The sequence below is a fragment of the Zea mays genome, chromosome 3 (assembly GCF_902167145.1).
Source record: "Zea mays cultivar B73 chromosome 3, Zm-B73-REFERENCE-NAM-5.0, whole genome shotgun sequence".
Lineage (NCBI taxonomy): Eukaryota > Viridiplantae > Streptophyta > Magnoliopsida > Poales > Poaceae > Zea > Zea mays.
In genome coordinates, this window is record NC_050098.1 from 115,867,346 (window position 1) to 115,886,666 (window position 19,321).

Genomic DNA, 19,321 nt, shown 5'->3' on the forward strand with positions numbered 1-19,321 from the left:
ACACATCAAAAAGCAATGCAAAACATGCAACATCGATTCAAATTGAAGACCAAATTGTTTTTGACTCTAATTTGGCATATTTGGATCATTCTTTGCCACCACTTGGTTTGTTTTTGCAAATTAAATTCATTTTCCTATCTCTAAGTCAAACTCACTTGTTTGGGCATTAAGAGAGATAATCCAAGAGGAAAATGATCAAGATCCAAAAACTCCCCCTTTTCCTATAATCATAAATTCTCCCCACAAGAGACCAAATTTTGACAATAAGAGGATTTTGACAAATCAAAAGTTCTAACTCTACTATTTTCAAAATTCTCAAGTGGTAGCTGATCCATTTGCTTTGGCCTTAATTTCTCCCCCTTTGGCATTAAGCACCAAAACGGGATTATTATTGGCCCTTTAACCCCATTGCCTCACCAAAAAAATGTCAATTAAGAGCAAAAAGGCAATAAGAGCGTAAGAATGAACTTGGAGGTGAGTACACTAATACCGGAGTGCAGTGGAAGTCTTTGCATGGTCCAAGTTCACCTTTCCCTTTCAATCCACCTTTGAGACTATATCAAGTACACTTAAACACAAAGGTTAGTCTTCAAAGGGTCAAGTTGTAGCACTTCTCCCCCTAGATATGTGCATCATTCACACATGGACTTGTGCGGTCCGGGGATCCCTTGCCCAACTTGAGCACCAAGAGTAAGCAACAAATTGCATAAATGTAACATGATCAAAGGCATAAAACACATGTATGCTATCAATCCAAGTTACATGAATCTAAGACATTTAGCTCACTACGCAGCCTGCAAAAGGTTTTCTCATCTAAAGGCTTGGTAAAGATATCAGCTAGCTGGTTCTCGGTGCTAATATAGAACACTTCGATATCTCCCTTTTGTTGGTGGTCTCTCAAAAAGTGATGCTGGATGTCTATGTGCTTAGTGCGGCTGTGTTCAACAGGATTATCCGCCATTCGGATTGCACTCTCATTGTCACATAGGAGTGGGACTTTGCTCAGATTGTAGCCAAAGTCTTGGAGGGTTTGCCTCATCCAAAGTAGTTGCGCGCAACACTGTCCTGTGGCAACATACTCGGCCTCAGCGGTGGATAGGGCAATGGTGGTTTGTTTCTTAGAAGTCCAAGACACCAGGGACCTTCCTAGGAATTGGCACGTCCCTGATGTACTCTTCCTATCAACCTTGCATCCAGCATAATCGGAGTCTGAATATCCAATCAAGTCAAAAGTAGACCCCTTTGGATACCAGATCCCAAAGCAAGGCGTAGCAACTAAATATCTAAGAATCCGCTTAACGGACACAAGGTGACATTCCCTTGGGTCGGATTGAAATCTAGCACACATGCATACGCTAAGCATAATATCCGGTCTACTAGCACATAGATAAAGTAATGACTCTATCATAGACCGGTATGCCTTTTGATCAACGGACTTACCTCCTTTGTTGAGGTTGACATGTTCATCGGTTCCCATCGGTGTCTTCGTGGGCTTGGCGTCCTTCATCCCAAACCGCTTGAGAAGATCTTGAGTATACTTCGTTTGGGAGATGAAGGTGCCGTCCTTGAGTTGCTTCACTTGGAACCCAAGGAAGTAGTTCAACTCGCCCATCATCGACATCTCAAACTTTTGAGTCATCACCCTGCTAAACTCCTCACAAGACTTTTGGTTAGTAGAACCAAATATTATGTCATCGACATAAATTTGGCATACAAAAAGGTCACCGTCACAAGTCTTAGTGAAAAGAGTGGGATCGACTTTCCCAACCTTGAAAGAATTAGCAATCAAGAAATCTCTAAGGCATTCATACCATGCTCTTGGGGCTTGCTTAAGTTCATAGAGTGCCTTAGAGAGCTTACACACATGGTCAGGATACTTGTCATCCTCAAAGCCAGGGGGTTGTTCCACGTACACCTCCTCCTTTATTGGCCCGTTGAGGAAAGCGCTCTTCACATCCATTTGAAACAACCTGAAAGAGTGGTGAGCGGCATAGGCTAATAATATTCTAATAGATTCTAGCCTAGCCACAGGAGCAAAAGTCTCCTCGAAATCCAAACCTGCGACTTGGGCATAACCTTTTGCCACAAGTCGAGCCTTGTTTCTTGTCACCACCCCGTGCTCGTCTTGCTTGTTGCGGAACACCCACTTGGTTCCCACAACGTTTTGCTTGGGACGTGGCACCAGGCTCCAAACTTCATTCCTCTTGAAGTTGTTGAGCTCTTCCTGCATGGCCAACACCCAGTCCGGATCCTGCAAGGCCTCTTCTACCCTGAAAGGCTCAATAGAAGAGATAAACGAGTAATGCTCACAAAAGTTAGCTAATCTTGAGCGAGTAGTTACTCCCTTGCTTATGTCACCCAGAATCTGATCAACGGGGTGATTCTGTTGGATCGTCGCTCGGACTTGAGTTGGAGGGGCTCGTGGTGCTTCTTCCTCCATAGCTGGTTCTTCTTGTGCTCCCCCTTGATCACGCACCTCTTCTTGAGGAACCTGTTCATCATCTTGAGTTGGGGGATGCACCATCGTTGAGGAAGAAGGATGATCTTGCTCCTGTTGTTCCTATGGTCGCACATCACCTATCTCCATCATGCGTATTGCGGCCGTTGGAACATCATCTTCATCTATATCATCAAGATCAACTTGCTCTCTTGGAGAGCCATTAGTCTCATCAAATACAATGTCGCTAGAGACTTCAACCAAACTCGATGATTTGTTGAAGACTCTATACGCCCTTGTATTTGAGTCATACCCTAGTAAAAACCCTTCTACAGCTTTGGGAGCAAATTTGGAATGTCTACCTCTCTTCACCAAAATGTAGCATTTGCTCCCAAATACACAAAGTAAGAAACATTGGGTTTGTTACCGGTAAGAAGTTCATACGAGGTCTTCTTGAGGAGGCGATGAAGGTAGACCCGGTTTATGGCGTGGCAAGCTGTGTTCACAGCTTCCGACCAGAACCACTCGGACGTCTTGAATTCTCCAAGCATCGTCCTTGCCATGTCGATAAGCGTCTTGTTCTTCCTCTCTACCACACCATTTTGTTGTGGTGTGTAGGGAGCGGAGAACTCGTGCTTGATGCCTTCTTCCTCAAGGTACTCCTCCACTTGTAGATTCTTGAACTTGGACCCGTTGTCGCTTCTTATCTTTTTTACCTTGAGCTCAAACTCGTTTTGAGCCCTCCTTAGAAAGCGCTTTAGGGTCCCTTGGGTTTCTGATTTATCCCGCAAAAAGAATACCCAAGTGAAGCGGGAAAAATCATCAACAATTACTAAACCATACTTACTTCCCCCGATGCTAAGGTAGGCGACGGGTCCGAAGAGGTCCATGTGGAGAAGCTCCAGTGGTCTTGATGTAGTCATCACATTCTTGTTGTGATAAGTGCTTCCCACCTGTTTCCCTGCTTGACAAGCTGCACAAGGTCTATCTTTTTCGAAGCAGACATTGGTTAGTCCTAACACATGTTCTCCCTTTAGAAGTTTATGAAGGTTCTTCATCCTAACTTGTGCTAGACGGTGATGCCACAGCCAGCCCATGCTAGTCTTAGCTATTAAGCATGCATCTAGATCGGCCTCCTCTTTCAAAAAAATCAACTAAGTAGAGTTTGTCGTCTAATGCACCCTTAAACGCTAATGAACCATCACTCCTTCTAAAGATAGAAACATCAACATTTGTAAACAAACAATTGTAGCCCATGTGGCACAATTGACTTATAGACATGAGATTATACCCTAATGACTCTACTAAGAATACATTTGAAATGGAGTGCTCGCTTGTGATGGCTATCTTTCCCAAACCTTTAACCTTGCCTTGGTTCCCATCTCCAAAAATAATCATATCATGGGAATCCTTGTTCTTAACGTAGGAGGTTGTAAGAAAAATGACCCCGGGCCATTTAGCTCAATAGGTTTTGGTGTTTGATGATCAACATAACCTGTGGACTAATGTATTTCCCAAGTATTTGTGTGTTGTAGTTCACAGGATGCGAAGTGGATTGGACTGAGGCTCTGAGAATGCAACACCTCAAAGAAGACATTATAAGACTCATAGAAGACATTACAAAGTAATATTGAAGACACTTTATACATGCTAAGAGTCCAATACATCAAGAAGTAGAAGTGAGATACAAAGCTACAAAACAAAAGTGAAGTTGATAAAGTTGAGAGGAAGGGCTGACTGAATTGGAAGTGTTTCACAACATCAAATCTATTCAAACTGACATGGCTTCAATTCTGAGATGTAGACAATTTTATAAGCTTTTCAAAAAGTCCAAGATCATCAAAATCGGAGTTCGGAGCTAAAAGTTATGCCCACAATACGAAGTCGGAATTGCTGAAAAACTGCAGTAGCATATGGGATGTCCGTTGCACACTGGCCTGTCCGGTGTGCCAAATTTACTCAAACTGATATGGCTTCAACTCTGGGATGTAGAGAATTTCATAAGCTTTCCAAAAAGTATAATATCATCGAAATCGGAGTTCGGAGTTAAAAGTTATGGCCAAAATACGACAAGAAGACATGGGCTGTCCGGTGCACACCGGACCGTCCGGTGCGCCATGTCCGGTGCGCCATCTTCGGAAGCTCCAACGGCTACTTTTAACGGCTAGTACACGTGGCATGTCTGGTGCACCACCGGACAGTCCGGTGCACCTGACCGGTGCGCCACAGAAAGCTGCAGAACTGCTTTCCAACGGCTATATTTGAGTTGGGGCCTATATAAACTTCACCCAACCGGCCATTTGAAGGTGTGGGAGCCCAAGAGATATACCAAGGCATATAGTAGACATTTCCAAGTGCTTTTACACCCAAGTGCTTAATATAATCACTCGGTGATTAGCGTAGGTGCTTTGCGAAGTGCTTAGGTTAGTTAGACCGCTTTAGCGCTTGCTCTAGGTGAACCCTAGATTGTTGAGTGAGTTTAGATAAACCTCACAACCCCTCGGCTCTTGCGTGAGCCGTTGTAATTGTACCGAGTGGGGCGATTGTCTTGCGAGACCGTGACAACCGCGTTTGTGTCACGGCCGCCACCGTGTACCGGAGGGAACGAGGCCCGCGGCGTTTCGGCCGGAAGCTCGATAGTGGAGACGGCGGGGAGCGTCCGAGAGGAGCCGGAAGCGGAGCACCACTTGCGCGTGGAGAAGGCCCGCGGCTCTCTACGGAGTTACTCGACCGAGGTGCTTGGCCCTCGCGTGGGCTTCCCTTTGTGTAGGGGCACCAACGAGGATTAGTCGGGACCTTGCGCGGTTCCGGATACCTCGGTAAAAATACCGGCGTCATCCACGAGAGTTTGCTTCTCTACTCTGCTCTTTAAGTTTCCGCATTTATATTAAGCATTTAATTTTCAATCTTGTAGTCATAATTATTTAGTGTAGATTGAAACTTAGCCATTACGGTAGAGATAGCAACATTTAGACAAAACCTAATTTGCACATTCTAGTTTAACTATTTGCATAGGTTTTGCTCTAGGGATTTAATTGTGGCCTAGTTTAGTAAAAGTTTTAGAAGTCCTAATTCACCCCCCTCTTAGGCGTCACCCGTTTCCTACAAGTGGTATCAGAGCCTGGTTTGGCTCATTTGAAACGCTTTAGCTTCACCGCTAAAAGAGCCGACTCTTTTTAGAGGAAGGGATGGATACCCATAGGCCACCACACTTCGACGGCACTAACTTCCCATATTATAGTGCTAGAATGGCTTGTTACCTAGAGGCCATTGATCTAGGTGTTTGGAGAGTCACTCGTGATGGGATGAAACCCCCCAAGAATCCCGAGAAATCCACCACGAGTGAGGAAAAAGAAATTCATTTAAATGCTAGAGCCAAAAAATGCTTGTATGAATCTCTTAGCATAGATATTTTTAATCAAGTATTTACCTTGAAAACTGCTAACGAAATTTGGCTAAAATTGCATGAGCTCCATCACGGCACATCAAATGTCCGTGAGCAAAAACATTGCCTAGTCTTAAATGAGTATAATACTTTTGCTATGAGAGATGATGAGCTTGTTAGAGACATGTATTCTCGTTTAAATCTAATCATCAATGAGCTCAACTCTATTGGCATAAATAAGCTAGGTGATGCGGACATTGTGAGGAAGATTATCTCCCTGCTACCACAACAAAGATATGGGAGCATCATCACCATCCTTCACAACATGGAGGACTTGAGTACCATGACCCCTACCATTGTGATTGGGAAAATCGCGGCTTTTGAGATGTCGCGAAAAATGTGTCGGGGAGAGGAGCCAACTTCCTCAAGGCCATATGCTTTTGCATGTGATGAAAGGAAGGGTAAAAAGAAGGCTCCCACTCCAAGTTCCTCAAGTGAAGAAGAGGAAGAAGAAGAAAGTGATGATAATGAAGATAATCAACCGTGCACATCATCCTCCGAGGATGAAGAAACAATCCGACGCGTCAGAAAGGTAATGGGGATGATCCGCAAGATTAATCTAATGGGTGTGCCCTTGCAGGTCGAAGATCTTCTCTTTAACATTGATAGGAAAAAGCAAAGAAAGAGAGGGTGCTTCGCATGTGTGGAGAAGGGCCACTTCAGGGACAACTGTCCAACTATGGCCGAACCCAAAAAGGAGAGGAGCAAAGGCAAGGCGCTAACAAGTGTTAGAACTTGGGATGATTCTTCAAGTGAAGATGAACCTCCAAGGACGCGCAGCCACCGATCCTCATCACGCTCATCACGGTCATCACACAAATGCCTTATGGCAAGAGGTAAAATGAGCATTCCATCCTCTAGTGATGATAGTAGTGATGGTGATGGTGAGGGAAAACCCTCCGTAGATGAACTTGCGGAAGCCGTTAAATTTTTCCAGGATGTCTGCACTAAGCAAAAAGCTCAACTTAAAACCTTGAAAAATAAGTTGATTAGCTCCCAAAATGATTATAAAGGATTGCTAGAAAAATTTGAAACTTTTGCAAACCTAAATTGTGAGCTGTCAACTAAAATTGAGCTATTAGAGTCTAGTGCTCCATCCACTGCTACTGATGATGACCTTATTAAAAAGAATGACAAACTTAAGGCTAAGTTAGCTAGCTCCCAAGAAGCTATTGAAAATTTGCTAGAGAAAATGGAAATTCTTAGCATACACAATAATGAGCTAACTACTAAGCTAGAAAACATCGGTAGCACCCTAGCAGCATCTTTAGTTGAAATACCTAAAATTATTAAGAAAGATGCTTCTACTTCTTGTTTTGATTTAATTGATGATTCTAACCCCTGCAACCAAGTTCGTGTTGAGAATATTGTTGTAGAAACATGTTCGGACGAGGTTGCAAAAGAAAATGAACAATTAAGGCAAGAAGTGGCTCGCCTTGGCAAGGCTTTGTATGACAAGAAAGGCAAAGCCAAACAAATCCGACCTCCACAGGATAACACCACTGCGGGAGTGAACAAGCCTATGGAGGGAGAAATTGTGATATGTAGGCTATGCCACATGGAAGGCCATAAGTCTTTCCAATGCAAGGCGATGACCGGGGATAAACAAAGGCAAAAGCTCAAGCAAAAGCCATCAAGCAAAATCTCCAACACCTACATCAAAAAGGTGGACAACAAGGCTGCTACACCATACTTGATCAAAAAGAAAAAGAATGGAAAGGTGATAGCAATCAAGGCCAACAAGCAAGCCAACAAAGGAAAGGGGGCCAAACGTATCTGGGTGCCAAAGGAAATAATTTCAACTATGAAAAGCACCAAGAAGGTTTGGATCCCGAAAGGGAAGTGAGTAGACCGAAGGTCAATGGGAAGTTTGGAGACTTGGCAAAGTTGGGATGTATATCATGGGATACATCATATTGGATCAAGTTTATTGCCAAGTGGGTTAGTGAATATCTTGGACCTAAATTTCCCCACCCATGACTAAGGTAACTAGATTTATTGTATTTCTTATCTTTAGATATGCGTATCTATTCACCTTGTATCTAGCTTACCTTTCATGTCTAGTATTTACTTTTGTTTTAAAATTATGCATACTAGGTAAATCACATGGTAGGATTGCTTGCTTTCAATTAAGCAAACCTACATGGCTAAAAATGTTTAATTAAGCACGACACACAGCTCATTTAACATCCCTAAGTAAATGACACTAATGCATCAAAAGATTATATCCTACAATTGGTATCATTTAACTTATATGTGCCAAAGTTTGGATTATAGATAATTTGCCCCTCTTGATATCAAATCAAAGTGCATGTCTCCTGCAAGTATTCAAAACTTGTATGCACACTTTCAGGGGGAGATTACTCTATAATCTAATACTTTGAGACTAACACCTTTTCAAGTCTATTTCATGTGATAGTCTCATTGTAAGGAAAACGAGGTCCCCGGAGAATGACAACAAACTTCCACTGCAAAATCTCCAAGAACTCTCATGTCTCTCAAGCTCGCCATTGAACTTCAATCGGTATCTTTTGAGACGACATCTAGTATCATTTACATGTCTTCTCCAATATTTGATTAGACTATATTTCATATCATATACTTCCATGTTGCTAAAAATGCATAAGTGGTTAACTCATATTCTGTTACATATGCATAAGGGAAGTTAGTCTTTTCAAATCATGTTTTGTACCTCTATTTCTCACATGCTTTTTCCTAAGTAGAAGATCTCTGTCAGGGGGAGTTTTTCTTCGTCTCTAAAGGGGGAGAAAATTCTTTCTAAAGGAGAACACTCATTTAGGGGGAGTAATCATCTGAGGGTCATTTTTTTCTTCCTACATACTTTTAATGTCTTCCTTTTCGGTGGTTGATGCCAAAGGGGGAGAAGTTTAGGGATCAAAGCAATGAAAACTATATCAAACACCAAACACCACTAATTTAAAATTTTATATCTACAAATGGTTTTTCAAGTGGTTTTGGTTATTTGGTCCAAAAATAGGAAGGAAGTGAATTATGGAGTTAGGGGGAGGCTTAAGTCCATAATATCACATTGTGGGGACAAACATGCATCTTAGCAAGTAGATTGCATATTATCATTCAAATAATTGTATTATTTGCTTGCTTTGGTTGTGTTGTCATCAATCACCAAAAAGGGGGAGATTGTAAGGAAAATGACCTCGGGCCATTTAGCTCAATAGGTTTTGGTGTTTGATGATCAACATAACCTGTGGACTAATGTATTTCCCAAGTATTTGTGTGTTGTAGTTCACAGGATGCGAAGTGGATTGGACTGAGGCTCTGAGAATGCAACACCTCAAAGAAGACATTATAAGACTCATAGAAGATATTACAAAGTAATATTGAAGACACTTTATACATGCTAACAGTCCAACACATCAAGAAGTAGAAGTGAGATACAAAGCTACAAAACAAAAGTGAAGTTGATAAAGTTGAGAGGAAGGGCTGACTGAATTGGAAGTGTTTCACAATATCAAATCTATTCAAAATGACATGGCTTCAATTCTGAGATGTATACAATTTTATAAGCTTTTCAAAAAGTCCAAGATTATGAAAATCGGAGTTCGGAGCTAAAAGTTATGCCCACAATACGAAGTCGGAATTGCTGAAAAACTGCAGTAGCATATGGGATGTCCGTTGCACACTGGCCTGTCCGGTGTGCCAAATTTACTCAAACTGATATGGCTTCAACTCTGGGATGTAGAGAATTTCATAAGCTTTCTAAAAAGTACAAGATCATCGAAATCGGAGTTCGGAGTTAAAAGTTATGGCCAAAATACGACAAGCAGACATGGGCTGTCCGGTGCACACCGGACCGTCCGGTGCGCCATGTCCGGTGCGCCAACTTCGGAAGCTCCAACGGCTACTTTTAACGGCTAGTACACGTGGCATGTCCGGTGCACCATCGGACAGTCCGGTGCACCTGTCCGGTGCGCCACAGAAAGCTGCAGAACTGCTTTCCAACGGCTATATTTGAGTTGGGGCCTATATATACTTCACCCAACCGGCCATTTGAAGGTGTGGGAGCCCAAGAGACATACCAAGGCATATAGTAGACATTTCCAAGTGCTTTTACACCCAAGTGCTTAATATAATCACTCGGTGATTAGCGTAGGTGCTTTGCGAAGTGCTTAGGTTAGTTAGACCGCTTTAGAGCTTGCTCTAGGTGAACCCTAGATTGTTGAGCGAGTTTAGATAAACCTCACAACCTCTCGGCTCTTGCGTGAGCCGTTGTAATTGTACCTAGTGGGGCGATTGTCTTGCGAGACCGTGACAACCGGGTTTGTGTCACGGCCGCCACCGTGTACCGGAGGGAACGAGGCCCGCGGCGTTTCGGCCGGAAGCTCGATAGTGGAGACGGCGGGGAGCGTCCGAGAGGAGCCGGAAGCGGAGCACCACTTGCGCGTGGATAAGGCCCGCGGCTCTCTACGGAGTTACTCGACCGAGGTGCTTGGCCCTCGCGTGGGCTTCCCTTTGCGTAGGGGCACCAATGAGGATTAGTCGGGACCTTGCGCGGTTCTGGATACCTCGGTAAAAATACCAGCGTCATCCACGAGAGTTTGCTTCTCTACTCTGCTCTTTAAGTTTCCGCATTTATATTAAGCATTTAAGTTTCAATCTTGTAGTCATAATTATTTAGTGTAGATTGAAACATAGCCATTGCGGTAGAGATAGCAACACTTAGACAAAACCTAATTTGCACATTCTAGTTTAACTATTTGCATAGGTTTTGCTCTAGGGATTTAATTGTGGCCTAGTTTAGTAAAAGTTTTAGAAGTCCTAATTCACCCCCCCTCTTAGGCGTCACCCGTTTCCTACAGAGGTGAACATCTTCTTCTCTCTCGTCATGTGGTTTGTGCATCCGCTGTCGATAATCCAGCTTGAGCCCCCGGATGCATAAACCTGCAAGGCAATTTACACTTGGGTTTTAGGTACCCAACTCTTGTTGGGTCCTACAATGTTAGTCACAATAGCCTTTGGAACCCAAATACAAGTCTTATCTCCCTTGCATTTGGATCCCAACTTCCTAGCAACTATTTTTTCCTTCTTAGAAAAGATAGCAAAAGAGGTATTGCAAGCATGGTAAATAGTAGAAGGTTCATTACATACTCTCCTAGGCACATGATGCACAACATTACTTTTCCTAGGCTTACCATGCACAAAAGTAGAGCTAGAGGCAAGCATAGCATGTGAATCATTATAATCAACATAACTCCTATTATAATGCGCATTCCTAGAATATTTTCTATCATAAATAAAAGCATGATTTCTTTGAATGCTACTAGCCATAGGGGCCTTTCCTTTCTCCTTGTTGGGAATGGGAGCCCTTTGGCTTGTTAAGTTCTTGGCTTCCTTTCGAAAGCCAAGTCCATCCTTAATTGAGGGGTGTCTACCAACGGTGTAGGCATCCCTAGCAAATTTTAACTTATCAAAATCAATCTTGCAAGTTTTAAGTTGAGCATTAAGACTTGCCACCTCATCATTCAATTTGGTAATAGACGCAAGATGTTTATCATAAGCATTAATATCAAAATCCTTGCATCTATTGCAAATAACTACATGTTCTACACAAGATCTAGTAGTATTAGCTTTCTCTAGTTTAGCATTTAAATCATCATTTAAAATCTTTAAATTAGAGATTGATTCATGGCACATAGACAATTCAGAGGATAACATTTCATTTCTTTTAGTTTCTAAAACAAGAGACTTTTGTACACTAACAAATTTGTCATGTTCTTCATATAAAATGTCCTCTTGCTTCTCTAGCAATATATATTTTTCATTTAGAGCATCAATCAACTCATTAATTTTATCTACTTTTGCTCTATCTAAACCCTTAAATAAATCGGTATAATCTACTTCATCATCACTAGAATCATCATCGCTTGAAGTAGTATACTTAGGGGTTTCTCGAACACTTACCTTTTTCTCCTTTGCCATGAGGCAAGTGTGGCGTTCGTTGGGGAAGAGAGATGACTTGTTGAAGGCTGAGGCAGCAAGTCCTTCGTCGTCGGAGTCGGAAGAAGAGCAGTCTGAATCCCATTCTTTGCCAAGGTGAGCCTCGCTCTTTGCCTTCTTGTAGGCCTTCTTCTTCTCCCTCTTCCCATGCTTTTCTTGTTCCTGGTCATTGTCATTATCGGGGCATTGTGCTATAAAATGACCAATCTTACCGCATTTAAAACAGGAGCACTTTCCCTTTGCTTTGCTCTTGTTGGGATACTCCTTGTGTCCTTTTAGCGCAGTCTTGAAACGCTTGATGATTAGAGCCATCTCATCTTCGTTTAGCTCGGCCGCCTCAACTTGTGCCACCTTGCTTGGTAGCGCCTCCCTGCTGCTTGTTGCTTTGAGAGCAACGGGTTGAGGCTCGTAGATGGGTAATCGACAATTAAGCGCGTCGTCTACATATCGGGCTTCTTTCACCATCATGCGCCCGCTCACAAACTTTCCGAGTATCTCCTCGGGCGTCATCTTTGTGTACCTGGGATTTTCACGGATGAGGTTCATAAGGTGAGGGTCACTAACAGTAAAAGACCTGAGCATAAGTCGGACGACGTCGTGGTCCGTCCATCTTGTGCTTCCATAGCTCCTAATCTTGTTGACCAGGGTCTTGAGCCTGTTGTACGTTTGTGTTGGCTCCTCTCCCCTGATCATCGCGAATCTTCCCAGCTCGCCCTCCACCAACTCCATTTTGGTGATCATGGTGGCGTCGTTTCCCTCATGTGATATTTTGAGGGTGTCCCAGATTTGCTTTGCGTTGTCCAAGCCGCTCACCTTGTTGTACTCATCCCTGCACAAAGATGCTAGCAAAATAGTGGTAACTTGTGCATTTTTATGAATTTGCTCGTTAATAAATACAGGGTTATCCGTACTATCAAATTGCATTCCATTTTCAACTATCTCCCAAATACTAGGATGGAGAGAAAATAAGTGACTATGCATTTTGTGACTCCAAAAAGAGTAGTCCTCTCCATCAAAGTGTGGAGGTTTACCAAGAGGAATTGAAAGCAAATGAGCATTGGAATTGAAAGGAATACGAGAATAATCAAATGAAAAATTTGAATTAACCGGTTTCTTTTTCTCGTCGTCGTCGTCTCTTGGTGAAGAAGAAGATTTGTCGCTGTCGTAGTAGACGATCTTCTTGATGCGCCTCTTCTTCTTCCCGTCCTTCTTCTTGTGACTCGAGCCAAAGTCAGTTGGCTTGTCATCTCTTGTCTCGTTGAAGATGGACTCCTTCTCCTTATCGTTGACCACCATCCCCTTTCCCTTAGGATCCATCTCTTCGGGCGATTAGTCCCTTACGTGAAGAGAACGGCTCTGATACCAATTGAGAGCACCTAGAGGGGGGTGAATAGGTGATCCTGTAAAATTCAACACTAAATAGCCACAAGTTTGGTTATAAATATGTGAGTGCAATAGAACCAAGTGGCTATAGAGCGAGCTCTTGCGAATCACAATAATCACAGAGAAAGACAACAAGAGACACAGTGGTTTATCCCGTGGTTCGGCCAAGTATAACACTTGCCTACCTCCACATTGTGGCGTCCCAATGGACGAGCGTTGCACTCAACCCCTTTCAAGTGATCATACGATCAACTTGAATACCACGGTATTCTTCCTTATAGTTTTCTTCCCGTTTGCGAGGAATCTCCACAAGTTGGAGCCTCTCACCCTTACAAGATTGATCACAAAGAAAGCACAGAGTAAGGTTGGGAAGAGCAACGCACACTAGAATTAAATCCACACCGCAAACACGCACACAAGTGAGAAAATGAGCACACAAAACACGCGCGGGGAGTTTACAACTCGAAAAGTGCTCCAATCTCAAGAACGATGAACGATTGCGTGAAAGTGAGGACTAGAAGTCTTGGAATGCTTCGAGTGTGCTTGGGTGACTCCTCCATCCGCCTAGGGGTCCCTTTTATAGCTCCAATGCAGCTAGGAGCCGTTGGAGGCCAACAAGGAAGGCCAAAGTTGCCTTCTGTTGGGTGGTGCACCGGACATTCCGGTGCACCACCGGACAGTCACTGTAGCATGTCTGGTGCCCCTGCCGACCGTTGGCGTGGGCCACGTGTCGCCCGCGGATTGCGCGGTTGATTGTTGCGCTGGTGGCCGTTGGCTCACCGGACAGTCCGGTGCACCACCGGACAGTCCGATGAATTATAGTCATACGCCGCCGATTTTTCCCGAGATTGGCCTGTTCACCGGAGGCTGACCTGGTGCACCGGACACTGTCCGGTGCACCACCGGACAGTCCGGTGTGCCAAGCCGAGCTGTAATTTGGTTGTACCAAGCCAAGTCCTTTGCATCTCTTTTCTTTTCTTCTTTTGTCTGTTTCTAGCACTTAGACAAAATATGTTAGTACTCAAAACAATGTACTAAGTCTAGAAACGTATCTCGTTACATGATTTGCACCTTTTTGCTTGTTTGGCACACAATATCTCATTCACTATATGTTGGACACTTAATCACTAAAACATTATAGAAATGGTCCAAGGGCACATTTTCCTTTCATGGACCAGTAGGCACTCAATAAAGGCTCCTTATTTGCCAAGTGCCAAACCAGCAAGCACTCAGCAAAGGTGCCTTCTTTGCCGAGGGCTAGCCCACACACTCGACACAGAATCTGGCATGGGGGCCCACTAGAGCTCCCATTGTCGAGTGCCTATTAGCCTGGCACTCGGCAAATGTGCCTTCTTTGCCGGGGCCCAGCCCACACACTCGACACAAAATCTGGTGTGGGGGCCTACTGGAGCTCCCTTTGTCGAGTGTCTGCTGGCTTGACACTAAAGGCTCTGTCACCATCGCTTGGCGCTGTCGCGATGACTTTTCTTTGCCAAGTTCCAGCTGGCACTCGGCAAAGAGACACCTTTGCCGAGTACTACACCGAGCCCTCTTTGCCGAGTACTACACCCGACAAAGCCTTTGCCGAGTGCTATCGAGGCTTTGCCGAGTGACACAGGCACTCGGCAAAGAACTCGGTTCCGGTATTTTGCTCACCGCATGCAAGGGGGCAGGTAATTTTCCCCACCGAAGGGAGAGAACCAACTTCCCCTTTCCAATAACCATTTCAAGTTTAGTTACCTGATACCAGTATGTATTATAGTACTATATATAAGTATGGTGTTATTTTTTAAAACTCCAAAAATAATATAAAAAGTTAAATAGCTCCGTTAAAGAGTAAAGGGGAGCTGGATACGGGAATGGCTGGAGAGGAGATGAAATACGAGGAAAGAATAGTTAAGGGGGTATTTAAATGTGAATAGAAACTACAAATAGAGGGATTTGGGAGGGAGAATGGTCGAGCTGTGGTTCTTCATGCAGAGTGAATTAGATGGGCCATGGAATTTGTCAAATGGAGAAGTGTGTCGATGTGATCGTGTGAAAGAGTCAAAGAAGTTAATCTGTTTAGGCTTTCACTAAATTTACATTAAAAAGTATAGACATTCGTAATTACAAAATAAGTACCATCACATTAGCTATAGAATACATTTTTTTATCATAGATTTATTAGAGATATACGCAATATATACTACTATTTACTGTAAACTTGATCAGACTTAAGGTAAATTGACCGACACGAATACACTACCGTTTCATCTTTTTGATACTGCATGCACGCTGCGCAGTGAGATGCATGACACTCACAGTCAAATCCGTTAGACCATGTCACACTCTCAGTCGCTCTCTGTCTCCTCTTTTTCCATTTCATGCAACCTGCTGATGGAGCCCTCTGTCCTACATTCCTACTACCCAATACCCACACACACATACTCTCTCTCTAGGCATTATTTATTCCTCTGTCATCTTTACCTAGATTTCCTATCTCTATACATTCCTCGTATTTATATATTTATTTTGGTCATGATCGCATTATTTATGCATTTCTCTCGTTTTCTATCGATCTCTAGGCGTTTTGCAACTTACGCATATATATTATTTATTCTTCTTTGAGGGAATATCTGAACTGCTGGGACACTGCCAATCTCATCTTCTTCTCGATATTCTCTCTCTAACTATCACCATCCCCTCAGCCTTTACAGTACTCGTAGTCGTAGTAGCTACTAGGACAGCATCATCTTCTCTCTCTAGACTCTAGCTACTAGCAGCTAGCTCACTACAGTACGTACTAGCTGTACAGACAGTACAGTGTACACCATCTCCATTCCCCCCTCTTCTCCTTTCTCTCATCATCCATCACACGCTCAAACCCAAACACCCATACAAGAATGATATGCCACTCATGACCTGATCACTCGAGTCGACCGCAGCCGGCCATTGCTACCTCTGTGGCTTACTCTTCTGCAAGCTTTCCTCTTCCTCCTCGGCTTTGAACAACCAAGAAGCTCAGCTCTAGCACACCGTCGTCGACGTTGCAACAAACCCCAACCGCTACCATGATCACGACGACGACCACGACGATGACAGCAGCTCCTGATCTCTCCCTCCACATCAGCCCTCCGTCGCCACCGGAGCCGAGGCTGCTGCTGGGGTTGGAACTCGACGACGACACGGCGGCGGAGGCGGCGGCCGCGACGAAGAAGGCGGACGACGCGGCGGCGATGCGGGAGTACAACAACCTCCAGGTGCAGCGGCGCCAGCTGCACCAGCCAAGCCAGACGGCGGGCCACGGGTTCAAGAGGGGCACGTCGGGCAGCGCCGCCGCCGGCGCCGGCGGGAGGAGAAGTTCCAGGGCGCCGCGGATGCGGTGGACCACCGCGCTGCACGCGCACTTCGTGCACGCCGTCGAGCTCCTTGGCGGCCACGAGAGTATGTCAAATTCAGACGACCAATTAGTTAATACGTACCACGAATTATTCTTTCAGGGCATTGTCGTTGTCGTTGATCTTGCCTTTTTGCTGTTAATTCTCTTGGACCGAGTTCCTCCTATCGATCGGTGTTCTTCCTTTCAAAGTTCTCCGGCCTGATTGCAATTAGAAAAAAAGTTCATATGCTTTCCTTTCGCGAGGAAGGTTAACTAATATATAATTTTATTATAACTGTGTATTTTTACTACTGGGAAAGTGAGAATTATGGGGTGACGATTGACTGGGAACTGACTCTTTTTACGGTTCTTCAAGACGCCTTTTTTTTAAACCCAAAACTGTCACAGTACCGTGCCTCCTGCCGTCTTGCGAAGGAGTATAATCGGAAGAATGCTAAAAAAATATTAAGGACTAGTTTGGAAACCATATTTTTTTAATGGATTTTCATTTTTCTAATGTTCCCTTTGAATTACTGAAATTGAATTTCATTCTAATAACAGTAATTTAGGCATATATCAATTAAGCTAATTTGGATTTATACAAAATATATTTATATACTATTATTAACAAGATGTCGGAGATATTTATGTGCTATATTTTTACTATAGAGGAGTGAGACGAAGAACATCATGTAAGTTACAGAGTAGAAACAAATTCTACTAAGATATAAAATCATTTCCAATCCTCCACCTCACCTCATGAATTCGAGATAAGCTTATATCTAAACTTTGTAAAATGGCGGAATGTCAAATTCCGAGCTAAATGTGTTACTTTATTTGAATGAATTCTAATTTCTCTAAAATGAAAGAATTCAAACGCCTCGTAAAGAAAAGTAGTTCATTTTTCTTTAGGAAAATAGAAATCATTCGGGAAAATGTAGTTCTCCAACTAGCACTAAAGATAGTTTAAGCATCATGCATTTTTTTCTAGCTACATCTATATATGTCTAAGGAGTTCGTTGGGGGGGGGGGGGGGATTTTCCTTCCCTGCATGCATGTGCATATTCTTGTTGATTATTCTGAAACTTCCTTTGATTTGTTATTTTTTTCTTGCTGCATCGATCTTGTAGGAGCAACACCAAAGTCGGTGCTGGAGCTGATGAACGTGAAGGATCTTACACTGGCACATGTGAAGAGCCACCTGCAGGCAAGGCTACACTAGCTTCTCTCCTTCTTGCTGCTACTGTTTAGCTCCATTACACACACACACACGCAACGAAGAACAAACATGGCGCCATTATTCTTATATATGTTTCTTTCTCTCCAGCAGATGTACAGAACAGTGAAGCAGCAGGGCGCAGACAGACCATGTGTAGCAGGTAAAGGATGGATTCTTAACACAACATATTGCCTAGATCATAATGCTAGCTCACTGCAGCAGCCTGTGCATGGTCTGAGGATTCAAGGTCATGCATGTGTGTTGCAGTTGCAGGCCATGGGCATGCCAGAGACATGGTCGTCCTTCTCACAACCGGTGTCGGTGAAGGGGATGCTGGCTTTGTTGACGACGTTTCCAACAGCAACAGCAACAGCAACAACTCAGTCGTCGTCAACAACACCGTCCCTGCTGCCTTCAACAACAACCATACTGATAGGTTTGCACGCACTGCCGCATTGATTTCTTTTCAGATACTAAGTAGTAGCTTAGGTGTTAAATCTGTGAAAGCCTGTGCTGAGGTGCGTCGTCTAGCTCGGTCTGCTAGCTCGCTCGTAGTGGCGAGCATTGACAAGCCACTTGGCAGTTGGCACTGGCAGCGCATGCAGCATGATCCATCCGTCGTCGATGGACGTATGGATGTGTTCATCAGAGTTCAGATGCTCTTGTCCCCCGGCCGGCCGGCCGGTACCGGCCGGCCGGTACCACCTAGCTAGCTAGATACCCCTTTTTGTACGAAGTATACATGCTGTTTACCATGCTCACGTCTGATTAATTAAACTATACTCATCAGCGAGGTAGGTTGGTCTGTCTGTGCACGTGCAGCAGGACGCCACAGTCTCCAGGCGGACGGGAGCAGCAGCAGCAACCGGCGCCGGCGGTGGATCGTCGTCGAGACGACGCCGCCGCCGCCGCAGCCGCTTGTGCTTGGGTCGTCGGACGGCAGGTCCAGCATCAGCGGAGCTGCAGCGAAGGAGTGACCAAGCTGCAGGGACTCAAGGTAGGAGATGAGCGCGTCGACCGTCATCACGGGGACGACGCCATCGCGGCCCATCGTCTCGTGGAGGACGAGGCTCGCGACGACCACGCAGGAAGCGGCGGCGGCTTCCAACAACGGCGGCCGTCGCCGAACAACACGAGCGGCACGGTCTCCAGCTCGGAGTGGCTCAATCAGCAGCACTGTAGCGGCGTGATGAGCGTCAGGGTGCTTGGACTGCCGCCTGCGACGCCACCGAGCCTGGAGATGAGCCTGGGCCGCCAGGGCTGGCAGATGGATCAGCAGTGCGGCGGCGAGTTCGAGTTCGACTTCGAGCCCTCCCCGCCGTCGGCGGCCAAAGAGCTAACTCTGCTCAGGTGCTTGTGAAACGACAGACGATGCAGTGGTGTTGCTTTAATCTGTTGCTTCTTAATCAGACTCTAATCAAGACAACAGTTAGCCACAAAGCCCCAGACAACTAAGACTGTCCTACGTATTCCTTCACTTTTTAGTTTCTCCTTCGAAAA

At 44.5% G+C, this 19,321-nt stretch overlaps 1 protein-coding gene across 8 annotated transcripts; it reads left to right on the forward strand.

The window, feature by feature from the left end:
* Positions 1–15,827: 15,827 nt before the first annotated feature.
* Positions 15,828–19,321, forward strand: LOC103650455 (uncharacterized). 8 transcript variants are annotated; one of them, XM_008676041.4, is made up of 5 exons: positions 15,828–16,667; positions 17,733–17,809; positions 17,930–17,981; positions 18,044–18,257; positions 18,647–19,321. In XM_008676041.4, the coding sequence occupies exons 1-5, from the start codon at positions 16,295–16,297 to the stop codon at positions 19,179–19,181; spliced, it is 1,251 nt and encodes a 416-aa protein (XP_008674263.1). In that variant the 5' UTR covers positions 15,828–16,294; the 3' UTR covers positions 19,182–19,321. The 8 variants fall into 8 exon arrangements, with proteins under 8 accessions (XP_008674263.1, XP_008674260.1, XP_008674262.1 ...); XM_008676038.4 differs by having other exon boundaries at positions 15,831–16,667; positions 18,620–19,321; XM_008676040.3 differs by having other exon boundaries at positions 15,832–16,667; positions 18,644–19,321.

Excerpts from the sequence above, each read along its gene's own strand:
- LOC103650455 (XM_008676038.4), top strand. The coding sequence starts at position 16,295 with ATGATCACGACGACGACCACGACGATGACAGCAGCTCCTGATCTCTCC. Across the intron at positions 16,668-17,732 it reads GCTCCTTGGCGGCCACGAGA|GAGCAACACCAAAGTCGGTG; the intron begins GTATGTCAAATT and ends TCGATCTTGTAG. Across the intron at positions 17,810-17,929 it reads ATGTGAAGAGCCACCTGCAG|CAGATGTACAGAACAGTGAA; the intron begins GCAAGGCTACAC and ends CTTTCTCTCCAG.